This window comes from Harpia harpyja, chromosome 11, assembly GCF_026419915.1.
Source record: "Harpia harpyja isolate bHarHar1 chromosome 11, bHarHar1 primary haplotype, whole genome shotgun sequence".
NCBI classification, from domain to species: Eukaryota; Metazoa; Chordata; class Aves; order Accipitriformes; family Accipitridae; genus Harpia; species Harpia harpyja.
The window spans coordinates 9,922,306-9,939,253 of NC_068950.1; the positions used below are offsets into that span (position 1 = coordinate 9,922,306).

Sequence of the window (16,948 nt, forward strand, 5' to 3'; positions counted from 1 at the left end):
AGATATCTCCCCCCTCCGTGGGCAACCCCAGTGCCGGGCAGGGCCATGGCAAGCTCTGCTTCGACTGGGCGCTGGAACGCACCGGGTCCCAGGGCTCTTCCCAACAGCAACTCCCACAGGGACACATCTGGGCACGGAAAGAGCCAACCCAGCTCTGCAGTGCTGCAGCACGCCCAGCCCGACAGCCCGCTCGCCAGCCACTGTGGCACAAGGGTGGCGATGCCAAAGGCACAGGGCAAAGGGCTTGGCATGACTATGGCTTCCAGAACAATCCCCACAGGGCTTTGCTGAGGGAAAACCCCAGGGCAACCCCGTCGATGAGTACCAGAGCAAAACCAATGCGTCAAGAGGCGGCAGTACCCAGCAGCAAAGGAAAATCACCAAAATGCAGCCCAAATTAGCCAGCGTGGGTGCGTAGAGCATCATCCTTTCTGATGCTCACTGTGTCACCATCTTGGTGATGATGGTGCCAAACGGCCCCAATGTGCTGTGATGTCCCGCTCTGCCTGGCTAAGGGGTGCTTAGAGCACTGAGCCTGCCTAAGGGGGGTGAAACCTCCGAGGTGGCACACATGGCAGCACTGGGAGGGGAGAGAAGGGTGCTCAGTCCAGCCGAGCGCGCAGCTGCCCTCAGCTCACACGTGCCCTTTCCATGCCTTCGTTTCCATGCTGAAATGCAAATGAGGAAGAGGCTTTTCCCACCTGAAAAAAACTTGATCCAGCCCCTCGGGAAATGTGTGGGTAGGACACGCCAGCAATTGGAGAAAAGCATGTTGTTTAAAAGTGAAAGTAATAAAACCTAAGAAATGTATTAAGCCTGATGATTCCTTAGGAAAAAACAGTATTTTTATAATGAGGTGCTGGTTTTTAACCCCAAAGCTTCATTTTACCAGCAAAACCCCAGCTGGCTCTTCTCACACCACTGGGCAGAGACCGGTGTGCACTCATTGCAGGAGTGAGCCCCCACCATCCACCAAATCCCAAAATTGGTTCTCCACCGCGGGGGAGGTGAATCCCAGCCCCTTCTCCCATCTCCTCCCCTTCTCCCCTAAATCAAGCCCCGGCTTTTAAGTGCATTAAGCGCATCCAGGCCCCTGCCGCCCCTGGCCACCTGCGCTCCCCAGCCCCTTGGGGCAGGGGCTGCCGTCCCCCCTACATGGTCCCCAGCCAGCCAGCAGTGCGGGAGCATGGCTCCCAGCCCCGGGGACGCAGAAAAGCAGGTCCCTAAGGCAGATTTACGGGAGAAGTTTAGCCGGACAAACAGACACTGCCCTGTGGCCTCCCTATCCCACCACTTTACATTTCCAACCTATTTCCCTAATTATTCCAGCGCTGCTGGGAGTCATCTCCATCCCTCCCTCTCTGGCACGCTCTGATTTATCTCTCAACCGGGATAGCAGCTCCCCCCACCCCCTTCTCCTCGGGGAATTCAATTTTCATTCATTTTTCTGCTTTGCCAGATTGATCCAGCCCCCTCCGCCCGGCTCCGAATCACTCATGGCAGCAACAAGCAGGCAAAGGGAATCACGCAGCACCAAGCCTTCGCCTCAGGGGAGCATCCTGCTGCTGGGGGGGGGGGCTGCCACCACGAGTGCCCGCTAAAAAACCACCCAAAACCCACCAGTATCCTCCTCCCTGCTCACTCTTGGCTCATCACATCTTCCCAGTAGAGCCTTCATCCCTTCCTCCCCTTGTAGCATTGCTTTGTCCCCCTCTATCCTTCCTGCTGTCCATCTGTTCCTCGCCTTGGTGGTTTTTTCGTCTCTTTGGGGGTTTTTTTTGGTTGCTTTGGGATTTTCTTGGTCTCTTTGGGGTTTTTTTTCGTTGCTTTGGGATTTTTTGATCTCCTTTGGGTTTGCTTTTCCCAGCACACCCACCCCGTTATCCCGGCATTCAGGGAGGAGAGGATGGTGGAGGTGGGCATGAGCAACCCCCCTTTGTGCCACCCAGGGTGCTGCTGGGTCCTGGCACTGCCTGAGGAAGGGGGAGTTTACACATGATGGGTGTGAAATGCCCCCCACCAAGTTTTGTCCTCCTCTCAGAGCCAAAACAGAGCTGAGGGTCGGTGGTGACCAGCCTGCAGAAGGGTGAATGTCACAATTTTCAGCAGGTTGTGTTTCTGGGCCAGTTTTGGGCGGGCTCTGGCCCTGCACAGATGCCCCGCTCCTTCCTTGGCATTGCCTGAACCCCCTCTGGCCCTGTAGCCGGATGAAGACATGAGCAGCATGACACAACTATGCAAAACGCACAGACGAGCAGGGATGGTGCTCCTGCACCTTCCCCGACGGTGTTAATTAATAATAAAAAAGCAGGTAAACCTCAGAGCCTTTGCCTAGACTCAGACCCAGCCTCCCTTCATGTGCCCCAGCTCTGGGCACATGGAAACTGGGGACACCGAGGGCAGTGTGTCACCGATGGGGACATTGGTGCATCATTCCCAAGTGCAACAGGGATGTTTCAGGGCAGAATTAGGGTTTGCAAAGAAAACCCACACCTGGCTCATGGCTGGGGGTGTGTGAGTGCAGCCATGTCCCCCATTGGCAAAGCCTAAGTGGGCTCAGAGTGGGCCAGGGAGCCCAGCCGACAGCAAGGCTTCATACCACCCACGCAGCGAGTTTGCCAGGTCTCAGGCCAGCTCTCAGAGTCCCCTCATGTGACGAAACCAGCTCCCCCAGCCCAAGCGGGGGGACATCCTTACGGGGCCAAAGCTGCCATAGCCACGGTTTGGCGTGGGGTTGCCTCCCCTCCAGGCAGCGCCGGCCACAGCCCTCTGAGCCCCCATATGTGCAGCCCGCCGGTGGCCTCCACTGGTCCCCACTTATTAATTACCCCAATAATTACCTGTGATCCTGTCTCACCCCTCACCCCCCCCGGCCCCCATTGCCAGGGGTGGCCTGGCATGAGGACAAGCACGGTGAGACCCGGGTACTCACCAGCGGCTGGAGAAAGCCTCTCACCCTTGCAGGCGCTGCTGAATGGGGCGTTGCTAGTTGTAATTGAAAATTAATCGACATTAAGCAAACCCCTGGTGATTTTATGGCCCGAGCGTGGGCAGACGGGGGGATGCCGGTGGAGAAAGGATCTCACCCGTGCCGAGGAGGGAAAGGGAAGAGGGGTGAGGCGGGAGGGAGCGAGTGCCGAAGGGGTGGGAAGGTGGCTGGGTGCGTGGGGGGGGGGGGGCGGGGGGCTGGCCACTGGCCTCGCAGAAAATTAAATTGCACTTGAGGGTAAATTGTATTAGGGAATAGCAGCCGCCTCGCACCAGCCTGTGGCCATTTGGGTAATTAGCCCCGGGGATGCCCTGGCTTGTGGCGGCACTGGGAAGGGGTAACCCCCATCAGGGAGGGCACCTCAAGGAGTTTGGAGCAGGGATCCCCCCGGGACAGCGCATCCCACTGCGAGTGTGGCCATGGCACAGTTTGATGCTCCCCCCGTGCCAGGGCTTGGGTGGGGGCCTGCCTCAAAGTCACCATCCTGGGGTGGGGGACAGTGTGGGGGACACTCCCCCAGGTAGCACTGAGCCCTGCAGCAGCCTCCTGCCTGCACTGCTGCCTGCACTGGCCCATTTGTGCCCTGCATTGGGGTTCCCCAGCTGCTGGGGGGGGACGATGACACCCTGGTGCCACAGCCTGGGAGAGCTGGGGCCAGGAGGATTGGGACTGCACCAAACAGGATTACGGAAAGTCTATTTACTGGACTTTTTCCTGCGTGCACGGCCGCTTTAGCTCCCCGGTCCTGTAAATCTCCCCAGCGGGCCTGTCGGGGATGCTAATCTGGGCAGCCCTGCCTGTGGCTGCCTGCTAACCCCCCCCGCCAGCAGGTCCCTCCTCCCCCGCCCCAGCACCCACCTCTAATCCCCTGCACCCTCCTGCTGCATCCCCCAAAGGCACCCTAATACATCCCCCAGCCTGTCCCCAGCCTTGGCAACCCCACCGAACTATTTTGGGGCCGGGGATAACCACGGGCAGCCCCTCATCACAAGCCCTCGGTCCCATGCAGGAGCAGCTGGTGGGGAAGGGGTGCATGGGGGGTTATTGATGTTGGGGATAAACCCCCCAGGGAAATCAAGGAGAAGGAGGCAGCAGGGCTGCAGCGATGAGACCTTCCCCATCTATCACCCAGCAGTGGGCAGGACCAGCACTCGGCTGGGGGGATGCAGCCCCCCTCCATGCCGGGATGAGGCCACTGAGGGCCCAGCTAAGGGACATGGCCAAGGCCAAGTGGGCGAGTGGTGGCAGGGCAGGAGTGCCAGCCCCACATCCCACAGAGATGTGACCGTGCGCAGACACCAAAGAAGAAGGAAAAATGGAGCAAGAAAATTTATTTCAAGGGCAGGTGAGGGAGGAAGGTCCAGAGGAGTGAGAGCTCCCAGTGCCTGGGCAGCAGCAGAGCCAGCCACCCTCCTTCCCCATCCCACAGGCCCTCACCTCCCACCTGGGCAAAGTGAAGATATCAAGAAAAAGGCTCCAAATCGGATTGACACCCCTCCTCCCCCTTAATAAAGTTTATTATCGGCCGGGCTCTAATCCTTTTAAATCCCCCGTGTGGGGGGAAGGGCCGGGATTAGGGGAGGGCAGCGTAATCCCAATGAATTTGTTACAGGGGGATTTAAGCAGCGCCGGGAGAGCAGATGGCCCCGACCCCGGAAAACAACCATTTTCCTTAATGATTCCTAACAAGGATAAAAGGGCAGAGAGAATCGGGGACAGGCACAAGGGGCTCACACCTGTGGAGGTCCCGGTCCCCAGGGGGATGCAGGGATGCTCGCGTGCGTCTCCCTGCTCTGGATCACGGGCATGGCCGGCACCGAACTGCAGCTCCATGGCTTGTGCCAACTTTTTTCCAGCAACTTCCTGCCCCCCCAGGCTCCCTCCCCATCACCCTGCTTGAGGACAAACCACGAGCCACCTCAACCATGGGGACATGCCGGCTGTATGGGGAGCAGCTGGCCACGGGTGCATCCAGAAGCATAAAGCAGGAGAAAACATACAATAGTAACAATTAAAAATATTTAAAGGATTTAAACCAAGCCAGTGCTCTTCCCAGGGTGATCAGGGAGCCTGGAGTGAGGACAGCCGGCGGTAGGGGGATGGCAGGGACCAGCCAACACAGCAGGGCTGGTGTCGGCAAAAATAATTTATTCCACTAAGACAAGCAGAGAGTGAGGAACAGCGTGGGGAGAGGCGAGGAAAGGTGGGGAGCCCCAGTCCATGTCTCAAAGTGGGGGACACACAAAATGCAGGTGAACCCATGACTGCCACCCCCCACCCAGCAGTGCCTGCTTTTTGGGGGGGCTAAACCCCCACACTCCTGGCCCCACTAGTGGTTTGACCCCAAAGGGCTGTTCCCCAGTACGGGACTGGGCTTCCCAGTTTGAAACCAGCCCAGCGCTGGGGAGCTCCCGAGGGCAGCTGGGTGCCGAGATCCGAACTGCTGCCAGCATCCCAGCTCCCACACACCCAAAACACGGCACCACAATCTGAGAGGGGGATGCCCCGACAGCTCCTTCCCCCTAAAAGGAGCCCTCCAGCCTTTGCCTCCACCCTGGGTGAGGCGACTGCTGCAAACGGGCGCAGCTCCCAGCGGGGATACATCAAACCCCTTCCTGCTGGGGGACAAAACGCTGTCCCAGCAGCCCACCCACCCTGGGGACAGCTCCCGGCCCCCCACAACCGCTCTCAGGCCACAGGGAAGCCAGGGCGGCCTTTCCGGGCGCGGGTGCGGAGGCGGAAAAAGGTGTACATGCCCAGGAGGCACATGGAGGAAAGGAAGTAGAGGGCAACGCAGAGGCTGATGTCCAGACGGGAGAAGCCCAAGCCGAGCACCCGCAGCCAGGGGCTCCTCCGCACGCCCTCCCTGACCTCCTCCTCCTCCCGGACCAGGACACCGGAAGCCCGCCGGTGCTCCCGGCCCACCCCGGCATCCTGGGGCAGAGCGATGGTGTCCCGCTTGCTGAGCCGCCGGCGCCGGCCGGCTGCTGCTCGCAGCGCCTGACTCTTGAAGTGCTGCTCGCTGAAGGAGTCCAGGTCCACGATGTCCTCGCTCACCTCCCGCAGCTTGGGAGTCAGCCGCACGATGCTGGGACGCCGCGGCTCAGGGGAGCCCGGTCGCCCCAGAGCTCTCATCTCGCCCTCCGTCTCCTTTTCCTCCTCTTCCTCCTCCTTCTCCCTCTCCTCTCGCGGGCCCTCGGTGCCCAGCCTGGCGCCCATCCCCTCCCTGACCACAGCGATGGGGTCGGCCTCAGCATAGTCCGGGTAGATGTTGGCCGGGGAGAAGTGTGCCTTGAGGAAGGTGAGCACGGCTGGCTCGTCCCAGGCGTGCACCCCCCGCTCCTCCTTGTGGCACTGGGGACACATGTCTGGCGGAGGCCACTGCAGCTTGGGGAACTTGGGGTCCTCCGTGTCACCTCCTGCAGGGAGTGGAGCCAGTGAGGGGGTTAGAGGGGACATGCAATGCAGCCCTCCCCCTGTACTGGTATAAACACCCTGGAGCATCCAGCAGCTGGAGATGGTGATGGCGACAGGGAGGCGGACATTTGGAGGAGCTGTCTCGGGAGGAGTGGTCCTCCGAGGGCACGTGGCAGCTTTGGGAAGCTCCCTGCGGGGAGCGTGTAAGGCTCAACTGCATCTCCGGGGCAGTCTGTTGCTGCACAGCCAGCTGCTGTCCCCTGTGATGGGGGATGATGACAACAGGATGTCCCCACCACTGCACCCTAAGGCAGCCATTTGCCAGCTCCATCCAGGAGGAGGGATGCTCCTCCACCTCGCCTCCCCTTTTCCCTTTGGGAAGCCACCCTGGCTTCCCTCCCCGCGGCCCCCCTTACCCGCCAGGCGAGCGTTGACCTCGTTGTGGTGGGACCAGAGCCAGAGGACAGCCTCCTCCCGGCCTGCCACCCGATCCATGGACTCAGCTGCCATGGCCTCGAAGTGCTGGGCACACTCCTGGCAGCCGAAGAAGTGCCGGATGTAGCAGCGCATGGTGCTCAGCACCTCCAGCGGCAGCTCTGGGGAGAGGCAGAAGATAGTGGGGGACAAGAGAGCAAGTCTGGACCCCACAGTGCCACCACCATGGTCACACGGCTGAGGTGGCAACCCCACACCCCAACTCTGTGGCTCTCCCCGCAGACCTGCCTTGGGGCGAGACAAGCCTTTGCCCGCACACAGCATCCCTGCCCTTGCCACAACCTGTCCAGATACCCCTTCCCCGAGACCCAAACCCCACCAGGGACACCGATACCTTTGTCAGGGCCACTCTGGGCAGCCTGGACGGTCAGCAGGTGGAAGACGGTCCAGAGCCCGCAGGGGTAGCCACGGAAGTGGGGTTCACTGCCCTGACAGCCCACCCAGGTCACGTTGGTGGGGAGCACGGCGGGGTGGGAGGCCTGGAGGACAGATGGACACGGCATGATGGAGCTGGTGGATGATGCAGGGTGGGAGGGAGAGGGGAGAGAGGAGAGGGTGTCCACGGGTGCCTTACATCTCTGTTATTCTTCATGGCCTCCTTCAAGGCGCTGCGGGGCAGCTCAGGCTCCGTCCAGTTCCTCAGCCAGCCGTCCAGGGACTGCAGGTAGGTCTGCACGCAGGGGCGCCCGGGGAAGTACTGCAGAGGGGGGAGACAGGTGAGGAAACCAAGACCCTGCCCTGGGAGCAGCGGGGCAGCCCGTCGGCACGCCCAGCTCACCGGGACAGGCACTGGGCAGCACCAGTATCCTCTATGGCAGCATGTGCTGGAGGGCAGTGCGGTCCTGGCAAGGTTTTGGTGCCTGGCCCCGAGGGGCTGGGGGTCGTGGCGTGTCCCCCCCACGGTGGCGAGGTCCCTGCGTGCATGTTCAGGCTCCGAACCTTGGCCCCGTCTGAGGGAGGCAAAAAGCCACTCTGGCCATAAGTCAGCACAAAGCCGATTAGCAGCAGCACTTTAAAACCACAGGCGCTCCAGGGAGAGGAGGCAGCCCACCAGCATGTGCCACCGATGGACAGACAGAGGGATATGTGCCACAGGGAGGACGAGACCAGCAGCACACAGGAAAAGTGACCAGGAATCGAAAGGAAGGAGCGTTTTGTTAAGTCTGAGCTGTTCTCCCCGGACCCATGGGGAATCACACCAAAAGCCCCAAATTCGCAGGGGAATTCATCAGTGACCTGGTATTTCTGCTGCAAAACACAGTCGTCCCCCCGGCTCCTTGGGTGGGAGGCTTTGCTGCACAATTCCCTGCTTTCCAGGCACCATTTCTTTCCAAGTTAGAATTTTTCCTCCCTCCTTATCTCTTGGGAAGGCAACAGTTAAGGCTGGGACCCGCTGGCTGAGCTCCCCCAGCTTGAGCCCAGCCGGGCTGGCAGCAATCCTGGGGACGCTGCTCCGTCCCGTGGACGAGCACGGCAACGGCAACGGCAACGGCAGCGCCGGCTCAGCATCCTCGTGGAAGCCCTGGCACCCACCACCCCGGTGCCTCCTGCCCGAATCAGGGACGCATCTTCGGCTCCTTGCCAAATCCGGTGCTCGGCTGGCGAGGGGAAGGTTTGCAGGAAGAAAGAGAAGCTGATCAAATAAAACCACTGCTGCTCCCCACCACCCCAGCAAGCTCATACACTTGGCGAAGGAGCTGGTGCGATGGGGGATTTATTTCCACAACCCCGTGGATCTCATTAAAGGGAGAAATAGTGAGGGTGATAGCTGGGGGCAAGCAGAGGAAAAGCTACATGAAGCTCTGAGCTGAGGACTTAAGACTTGTTGCACCAGTGGCTTGTGTTTGGAGCTCTTTGCTCAGGGAGAGCAGGCAGGGGTGGAAGCAGGGGATGTCTCACACATCAGCAAGGGCTACGTGAGGTCCAAACTGAGAGTGAGACCCTGGGTAACAAAGGAGGGAGCAAAGAAGGCGGGCATAGCTGGGTGAAGGTCTGCCAAGGAGCCTGGGCTGGGACAGGGTTGGGGACAGGGCTCCTGCAACCCCAGCAGTGGAAAACTCAGCCAAACGCAGCTCTCCATCACACCAGGAAATTAAACTGCCCTGCTTCTGCTGGCTCAAAGCTCCTACACACTTCAGTTTCACCAAGCCCAACAGAGAAGAAAAAAGGAGACCTTAAATTAGGCTCTTCTAGGGCCTGACTCAGAGCAGGAGTCCCCTTCCTGGACTATCAAAGGAGCCCACAGAGATCAGCTCCCCAGGCCAAGCATCAAAGTCAGACGATCAGAGTTACAAACCCCTCTGATCATCTCTGCCACCCCAGTGGGTGACAGCATCTCTTCTAAAAAGACCTACTGCCTCGACACCTCCTGCAAGTGCTGATCCTCCTCTGCCCACCAATACCAGCACCCCACATCTCGTCTGAAACTCTCCAGCTCCTGTTGAGACTCTGGGCTGAGTTTGGGAGATCCACAGGGATGGGGACAGATCCATGGAGACCGTGGGATACAGTGAGCACCAGGACACAGGGCTCACATCTGAGACCACTGCACTTCGCTACCTGTGAGCACTATGACGTGGCGGCCCGCACCCTGCGTTTGCATTTCGCTTTATAAATAGCTACATGGAGGTGTGGACAGTTCCTCTCCCAACACCAAAAGTTCCTCACCTTCACCAACATGGCCACGTAGCACTTGAAGGCAGCCAGCTGGTCTCCCGACAGCACAGCAGCGCGGGCAGCCTCCACCCGCAGTGAGTAGTGCAGTGTGGACTCCAGGTCAGCCACGTACACCTTGGAGCTGGAGAGGGCAGCGCAACACGATGGTCCATAGCCCATTAATTGCCACCCCCAGGGACCCAGCCACGATTTGGGGTTTTTCCCAGGGGAAAGGCACAGTCCCAGCCCATTGCCCACCCATGGCCATAGCACCTCCTCCCTGCACCAGCCCCAGCCTCCCACAGCCCCAAAATGATGGATGGGGAGGTCTGACCGGTCAGCATGCTTTGGCTGGGATGTGTTGGTCTCGTTGGAAGTGCTGACAGTTCTGTTCAGCTTGTAGGAGCCGCGGGTGACTCCCGAGAGCATGCGCAGGTAGTAGGTGTAGAAGGAGCGTGCCTCTATGTGCCTGCAAGGAAGGAGAAGCTGTGAGCAAGACCCTCTTCCATCCCAAACGGTCCCTGGCCCCCAGGAGGAAGCAAAGGAGACCAAAGGCTTAGCCAGACAGGCAACTCGGACCTGCAGAATGAGTGTGAGGTGGTCCATACTCTCTACCTGCCCCAGCAGCGGGTATCCTGGGATGCAACCTGGAGCAGAGCTGAGCCCCAGGCAGCCACGCTGTGCCATCTCCAGGCAGGTGTGGCAGAGGGCTCATGGGGCTCGGTACAAGTCATTTTCCCTTCCACCAGTTCCAGGCAGGGCTGGCAGCCCGTTCAGTGTCCACCAGCAGTTTCCCACCCCCTGCCCGACCCAGCCACTGTCTCCTTCCTGTTGAACTTTCCCACAATGACAAAGGAGAGCAGAGAGATGGGGCACAAGCCTGGCACCCCACCAGGGTCCCCAGATGCCCCCCCGCCCCATATCCTGCACTCACACAGGCAGGCGGGAGAAGGAGCCATTGCGGAAGAGCAGGTAGCCAGAGGGGAAGGTGCTGACGCCAAACTTCTCCACGAGCTCCTCCTCACTGCTCAGCACCCTCCTCACTGCCACGTTCTCGTACTGCAGCATGTCCAGCGCCACCTGCAAGTCCAGTGGCCCCAAGGTCAGTTGGGGGGGCGGCAGGACCCCAGCCCCACCAGGGGTACAGCAGGGCTATTTTGCACCCTGTATAACACTTTGCACCTCCAAAGCAGTGTGCAAGCTGACAGGGGAGGCTGCTGGAAGAGGACTTCCCTGCCCAAGGCACCCAGGAGTTATTGGGCACCAGGGACATGGGCTTCAAGAGAAATGGGGGGTAAATGCAGCTGTACCCACCTCTCTGCCCACAAAGGAGTTGCTCTTCTCGAAGATCAGTGCCAGGTACTGGTCCTTGTTCCTCTGGAAGAAGGTGCGAACCTCCTCTGTGCTGCAAAAGAGAAGAGGATGGCAGTAGGTGCCTTGGCATCAGCCAGATGCTCTACCCCCCCTGCCCCAAAGGAGCTTGTCCCTTGTCCTGGGGATTCGGCAGGGGATGTTGGTGTAGATTCAGCCCCACCGAGTGGGCACTGTCTCTCTGCTGAAATTTCCAGGCCAATTTTCTGCTCCGGTTCACAGGCTTTGAGAAGACCCGCCAGGGTCAGCCAAGGAGGCAGAAAACAAAGCATGGGCAGGGCAGGAGAAATCTCCACACTTGCCTGGGGGAAAAAAAAACGAGCAATGAACTTGAACCAGGGCTGTTGTTTTTTTGGCTAGGACACAGAGGTACTGGAGACCTGAAGCACGTGCCCAGTTCAACCATCGCTTCAGGAAAGCCAAATGCTTCCTGCCTGGGACAGCGGAGCAACCGCCTGCATCCGGCAAAGACAACTCAGATCCCAGCAAATTTGCACCAAATCAAGAAAACCCTTTCTCGGGGCAGGAAAAAGCTGCTAACAGCAGCGGCCTCACTTGGCACGGCACAGCACTGCCACGTACTCGGCCCAGGTGCCGCTTGCTCTAATTAAGGCTGATGAGCAGGTTTGTTATGAGATGCAACAACATGGCCCGTCTCATCCGGGGTGCATAAATGGCTCTAGACTGGCCAGGTCATCTGTGTCTCCTTAGGACATGGGTCATGCAGCAGCTGCCTCATGCTCATTTTAGGCTCAGGATTTCCCCAGAAACCTGCTCTCCATGGGATGGAGGCCAGAGCCACCTCCCAGTCATGCCATCCCTACCTTGCCGGCTCCAGCGGAGGACAGGCGGGTGGCCAGGTGTCCTGGCTCTGCTCAAGGTTGGTGATGATAGCATGGCGCAGGTCCTCAACAGTGGCGCTGGGATCTGCAGGGGGACAGGATGCCAAGGGGTCAGTCCTGGGGAGGCTGGTCCCATGGGCTGAGCCGAGGGGAGCAGCTCTGAGCTGCCCACCTGGGCTCCCTGAGGTCCCAACACGCAGGGGGTGTGGGCAGCCTGGCCGTTCACACCTGGGGTAAGAAAACCCCGTGGCTCTGAATACTCACTGGTAATCCTTATCCCATCCTCTGCCTTCTTGCTAAAAGCTCTGAAGAACTGAAAGGGGAAAAAAGAAAAACCACAAGGGGAAACAGGAGTGACAGTGTTTGGAGTGGGACAGGGAGGTAGTGCAGCCCAGCATGCAGAGGCTCTCCCCAGACCAGCTCTGCCTCGGTTTCCCCATGATGTTACAGCATGCCAACCGACACCAGTCACCACAGAGGGAGCTCCCAGCCGTGTCCCCGTCTTGTGGGGCACCCCTGGAGGGGAGGAATGCAGGCATGGGCTGGGAGCCATGTCCAGCCAAGGGCTGAGCACTGGCAGACAGCAGGGACCTTCCCGGTCCTGCAAACCACTATCTCCCTGCTCCAGAGCTCTCACAAAGCAGGAGAAGGGGGGTTTTCCACACTCCTGGCCTCCCATGGTGGCTCCAGTGCCCACAATACAGCCAGAGCAGCGAAACCAGGTTGCATCAGACAGGTATTTGCTTTGCAGGCTGGGCTGGGAGCACGGGCTGTTTGCAAAAGGTGTTTAGTGGGGACAGGGCATGTGAAGCAAGTGACTTCTTGGCACTGCCACATCAGCTTGCCTCCCTGCCCCAGGAGACCTTTTGGTCAATGTCCCACAGATGGTTGGTGCTCAGGCAGTGGGTGCTTGGTGACACCTGAGGGCAGGGCTGAGACACAAGACAACCTGCCTGGCAAACCCCCAAATCTGACCCCGCCTTGGGCTGAGCCTGTAAGCCGGGACTGAGGGCATGTCTGACGAAACCCTTAGCCCCCCCGTTCCATCTCAAGGCGACCCTGGCTTTCACTACCTGCACCTGGAGTGCTTCGGCTTTATTACTTGTGTTGGAGCGAGGCTCTGTTTGCAGTGGGAAACACTACAAAACGGTGTATTGACACAGCTAAGGGGCTGGGCACGGGCCCAGGAGGAAGGATGGCACCTCGCCAGCCACCGCAGGAGGCTCTCAGGAGAGCCCCATGCAGCCTCCTGCAGCACCCCTGCATGCTCCTCCGAAACTTGTGCCTGCAACCACTCTCTGCCCTCCAGCAGCCTTTCCCAGGCATTTCCGATTCAGGTTTCGGACTATCCCCCATCCTAGGAGAGATCCGGCCTCTACATTTCACCACAAAGCAGCATCTTGGTTTTCCCCCTCCTTGTTGCTACATCACCCAGCAGTTGCGCTGGCTGCAGCCTGGCCACAGTTATGTTTTGGGGAAGGATGAAACAGCTCCAGCCTGCAGAGCCTCAAAGGGGATATTTTGGTGCAATAGGACTGTTGATCTGATTAAGCAAGAGAGGGACAGGCCAAAAGGCAAAGCACAGTGAAACCAGGCAAATGCCCGGCACACACAGCCCTTACCTTCAGCGTGGGGAAGCCGGTTATCCCAAAATCAGCACACACTTGCTGGTTGGCCTCGTCAGCGCAGTCAATGGCCGCCAGCATCACCGCAGGCCTCCACTCTGCAGGGACAGAGAACGTAGTCAGCACAGCTCAGCTCCTCTGCGGCCCCAAAAACCGCCCTGCTCCCCACAACCACCGCGGGGATCTCCCACTGAGCCAGCACACAGCCCTCCCAGCCCTAAAACAGCTCGTGCCTCGCAGGAGACCAACCGACGGTTTCCAAGCCCCAAATACCCGAAGCCGCAGTCCGCGTTGGTGTTTGGTGCCCTACTTTTTGTGCGGCAGGAGCATGGGGAAAGCCGTGCGAGGTGGGACCAGGCTTTGCACGCCCTGCCCTTCCCAGCGCCCAAGCACAGGCAGCTCTGCCCGCAGCTGCCTGCCTGTCAGGTTCTGCCTGCCCAGCCTCTGCCCCAGCAGAAAGAGGCTGCCGGGAGAAGGGGAGGGATGGCTAACCGCGGCTGGGGGAGAGCAGGGAACACGGGCTCCAGCTTGTCTCACCCCAGACCGAGGACATGGTCGATAACCAAGAGGGAATAACCCAAAAACAGTGGCCGGGGCACCACAGCGGAGCCTGCCCAGGTACTGAGCATCTGCTCCCCTGCTGCATCTCTCCACCATTGCCTCCCCAGAGACGGTCCCTGGGGTAAAACAGAGATGAAGAAAAGGGCACATGGAAACATTTCAAGCAGCAGTCTCTGAAAGCCAGCAGCAAAATGGAGATAAAAGCTCTGAAATGGCTTCTTTTTAGTGTAAAGGACACAAGCCAGAGACCATCCAGCCTCTCATTTGAGCGGACAGGGAGAGATGGGGCACGGGCACACGGATGGAGCCCACACTGCCCTAGGTGGGAGCCTGCCAGAGATAGGGACCCACTAGGACCATCCTGTGCCGCAGGTGACGGGGCAGATGAGCTGCCTCCCGCTGTCCCAGCACCAGTGACACAGGAGGGCCAGTGCCAAGCCCTGCTGCAGGGAGCCAGGTACGATCCTGGACTCATCGGCACGTGGTGCCCGCAGGTCACCCCAGCATTGGCATCCTCCCTGTCCAGCCTGCTCCTGCAAAAATCCACCCATGGGAACGGCAGCAAGGATGCCAAGCGGCACGGGGGCAGCTTCCCCACCCTGCCTCTGCAGGCACCCCATCCACGGTCCAGCCTCCAGAGCAGGGAGCCCTGGGGGGACCTCATTTTGGAGGGGGACCAGGAGAGCCGGCACTCCCCTGCAGGGCCCGGGCACGCACCCCATTCCTCACATCCTGCCCTGCTGGGGAGAGCTGACGGCATCCCCTGGGAGGGATGGCATCCCCTCGGAGGGACGGACGGGACACCCGCCCCAGCCAGCGCCCTGACTCACCAGCAGCGACCGTGCTATATCAATTAGTGCAATAACAGGGAGAAGCCGTGTGCACCCCGGGATGCCAGGGGAGGCAGGATGAGCCCTGGTGGGGCGAGGGGCCCGGCAGTAGGGTGTGCGGGTCCCCAAGTGGGGTTGGGCAGCAGCCAGGCCAGGCATCAAGGTCAAAGCTGAGAACAAACCAGCTGGGATCAGAGCCCGGCCCCAGCACCCTGCCAGCCTCTCCCTGCAAGCACCAGGGAAGAGTGGGGCTGAGGGAGGGTCGGGGGGGGGGGGGGGGCAGCAGGACACCCCATGCCTGGGTCAGGCTCAGCCTGAGCTTCTCCCAGCCAAAGGGGCTCCAGGGATGCTGCTAAGCCAGGCCTGGCCATCACCGGGGGCGGGGGGGGCCCTGGGGGGGGTTGGGCCTTCCCACCAGGCTGATGCTCCAGGGAGGCTGGGGCAGGGGTGCTGGGGGATTTAGGGGTGCTGATAGAGGGTAGGGCAGAAGGGATTGAGGGGTGCTGATGGGGAGGATGCTGAGGAGGTGCAGCGGTGCTGACGGGGCCAAGGATGCAGGGAGGATTTAAAAGTGCTGATGGAAAGGAGGATGATGGGACAAGGACGCAGGAGGGATTTAGGAACGCTGATGGGGGGAGCAGGGGCACAGAGAGGATTTAGGGGTGCTGACAGGAGAACAGATAGGGATGCAGGAAGGATTTAAGGGTGCTGATAAGGACACAGGGGCAGAGACACAAGAAATTAAAGGATGTGTTGATAGAAGACAGAGATGGGGATACAGGGGGGAAAAACAAGATCAAGGACACAGGGAGGGTCTGAGGGTGCTGATGGGCAGGCAGGCAGGCAGGGATGCGGGGAAGGACGGGGGAAGCAGGGCAGCGGGGCATAGGGCAGGGGCAGGCAGCCGGGCCGGGGACTCACCGCGGAGGTCGTGGGCCAAGGCCCGCCATGTGGGCGCGAAGTGGACGCAGTGCCCGCACCAGGAGGCGAAGAACTCGACGGCCCAGGCGCTGGGGGAGCCCAGCAGCCGCCCCTCCGCCCCCGTCCCCAGCAGCTCCAAAGGGTCGGTGGCCGAGTACAGCCCGCGGGGCCGCGCCGCCGGCAGCGACAGCGACAGCACCAGGACCGTCGCCGGCCACCAGCGGCCCCCCCCTTCCCCGCCGCCCCCCCCGCCCCGCGCCCGCCGCCGCCGCCGCCACATCGCCCGCCAGGCCGCCCGCCGCCGCCCGCCGCCTATTAGGGCCGCTCGCACGCCCCGCCCACTGGGGGCGGAGTAGGGGGTGGGGCCAAACCGGCCCGCGGCGCGGCGCCCCCTATCGGGCGCGCAGCGGCACACCCCGCAGCACCCCTGCACGCCCTCCGACACCCCCACATCGGGGGGGGTGCCCCAAGTAGCCCCCCCCCAGCCCCTTCCCAGCATCAGGCAGCGCGCCGGGCAAGGGGGCGAGGCCGCAGTGCTACCGTGTCCCCGCGAGGGGACAGATGGCATAAAATTATAAAATTCTGATAAAGCGAGGAAAGGCGAAGGCGGCTGATTCAGGCCCAAAACCCGCGGTGCCGCCATTACGGTTATCCCTGAGGGGAGCCACCGGCCTGAGGGCAGCGCCCTGGTCAGACGCCCTGATGTCAGCCAGCGTCACCGGGCAGCGCCTGCCAGAACACCACGCAGGAGGGGGACCCTGGGGACCCAGACACCCTCGTCCCAAGCCCGCCAGGGACACGCAACAAGGATACCCGACGAGGCCCCAAAACCCAGCTCCTCCACCCAAAAAAAAGCAGGTGGCCCCACGTCCGGCCACAGACTCCCCGTCAGCCCAGCCGTGCCACTGCTCACGCACACACCCACGTCACTGGCTCCCGGGCAGAAGGTGCCCCGTTGCCCAGTGCCCCAGGGCAGAGCCGGGTACCACCGGGATGGACACAGCCCTGAAATCCAGCCCTCCGCTCCCTCCCCACCCCCTGAGGCCAGGGGCCCCCGGCGCTGGGGGTGTCCATTGCTGTTGAGGGTTGGTTGCTGGCTCTGTCCCCAGGAAGGCCATTAGCCATGCTGGGCCCCACCTAGGTATTTTAGGCGGACCTGCCATGCTAGAAAAACAAGCCTGCCACAGCCGACACGGCTCTGGGGGAGCTACGGGGCTCCCCGAGACGTCCCAGCTGTGGGGG

The 16,948-nt window shown here is 60.8% G+C and overlaps 1 protein-coding gene across 1 annotated transcript; it reads right to left on the reverse strand.

Annotated features, from left to right (window-relative positions):
• Nucleotides 1–4,305: 4,305 nt before the first annotated feature.
• QSOX1 (quiescin sulfhydryl oxidase 1) lies at nt 4,306–15,989 on the reverse strand. Its single transcript, XM_052801932.1, has 12 exons — nt 15,707–15,989; nt 13,392–13,492; nt 12,034–12,082; nt 11,752–11,854; nt 10,871–10,961; nt 10,491–10,636; nt 9,891–10,025; nt 9,569–9,698; nt 7,476–7,598; nt 7,236–7,380; nt 6,823–7,002; nt 4,306–6,408 (listed from the first exon to the last, which is right to left on the reverse strand). Exons 1-12 carry the CDS (start codon nt 15,984–15,986, stop codon nt 5,678–5,680), a joined length of 2,214 nt encoding a protein of 737 aa, XP_052657892.1. The 5' UTR covers nt 15,987–15,989; the 3' UTR covers nt 4,306–5,677.
• Between the last annotated feature and the right edge of the window lie 959 nt (nt 15,990–16,948).

Coding starts and splice junctions, on each gene's coding strand:
- QSOX1 (XM_052801932.1), bottom strand. CDS start 15,986: ATGTGGCGGCGGCGGCGGCGGGCGCGGGGCGGGGGGGGCGGCGGGGAA. Junction 13,493..15,706: donor CTTGGCCCACGACCTCCGCG/GTGAGTCCCCGG, acceptor CTGTCCCTGCAG/AGTGGAGGCCTGCGGTGATG. Junction 10,637..10,870: donor ACTCCTTTGTGGGCAGAGAG/GTGGGTACAGCT, acceptor CTGGACTTGCAG/GTGGCGCTGGACATGCTGCA.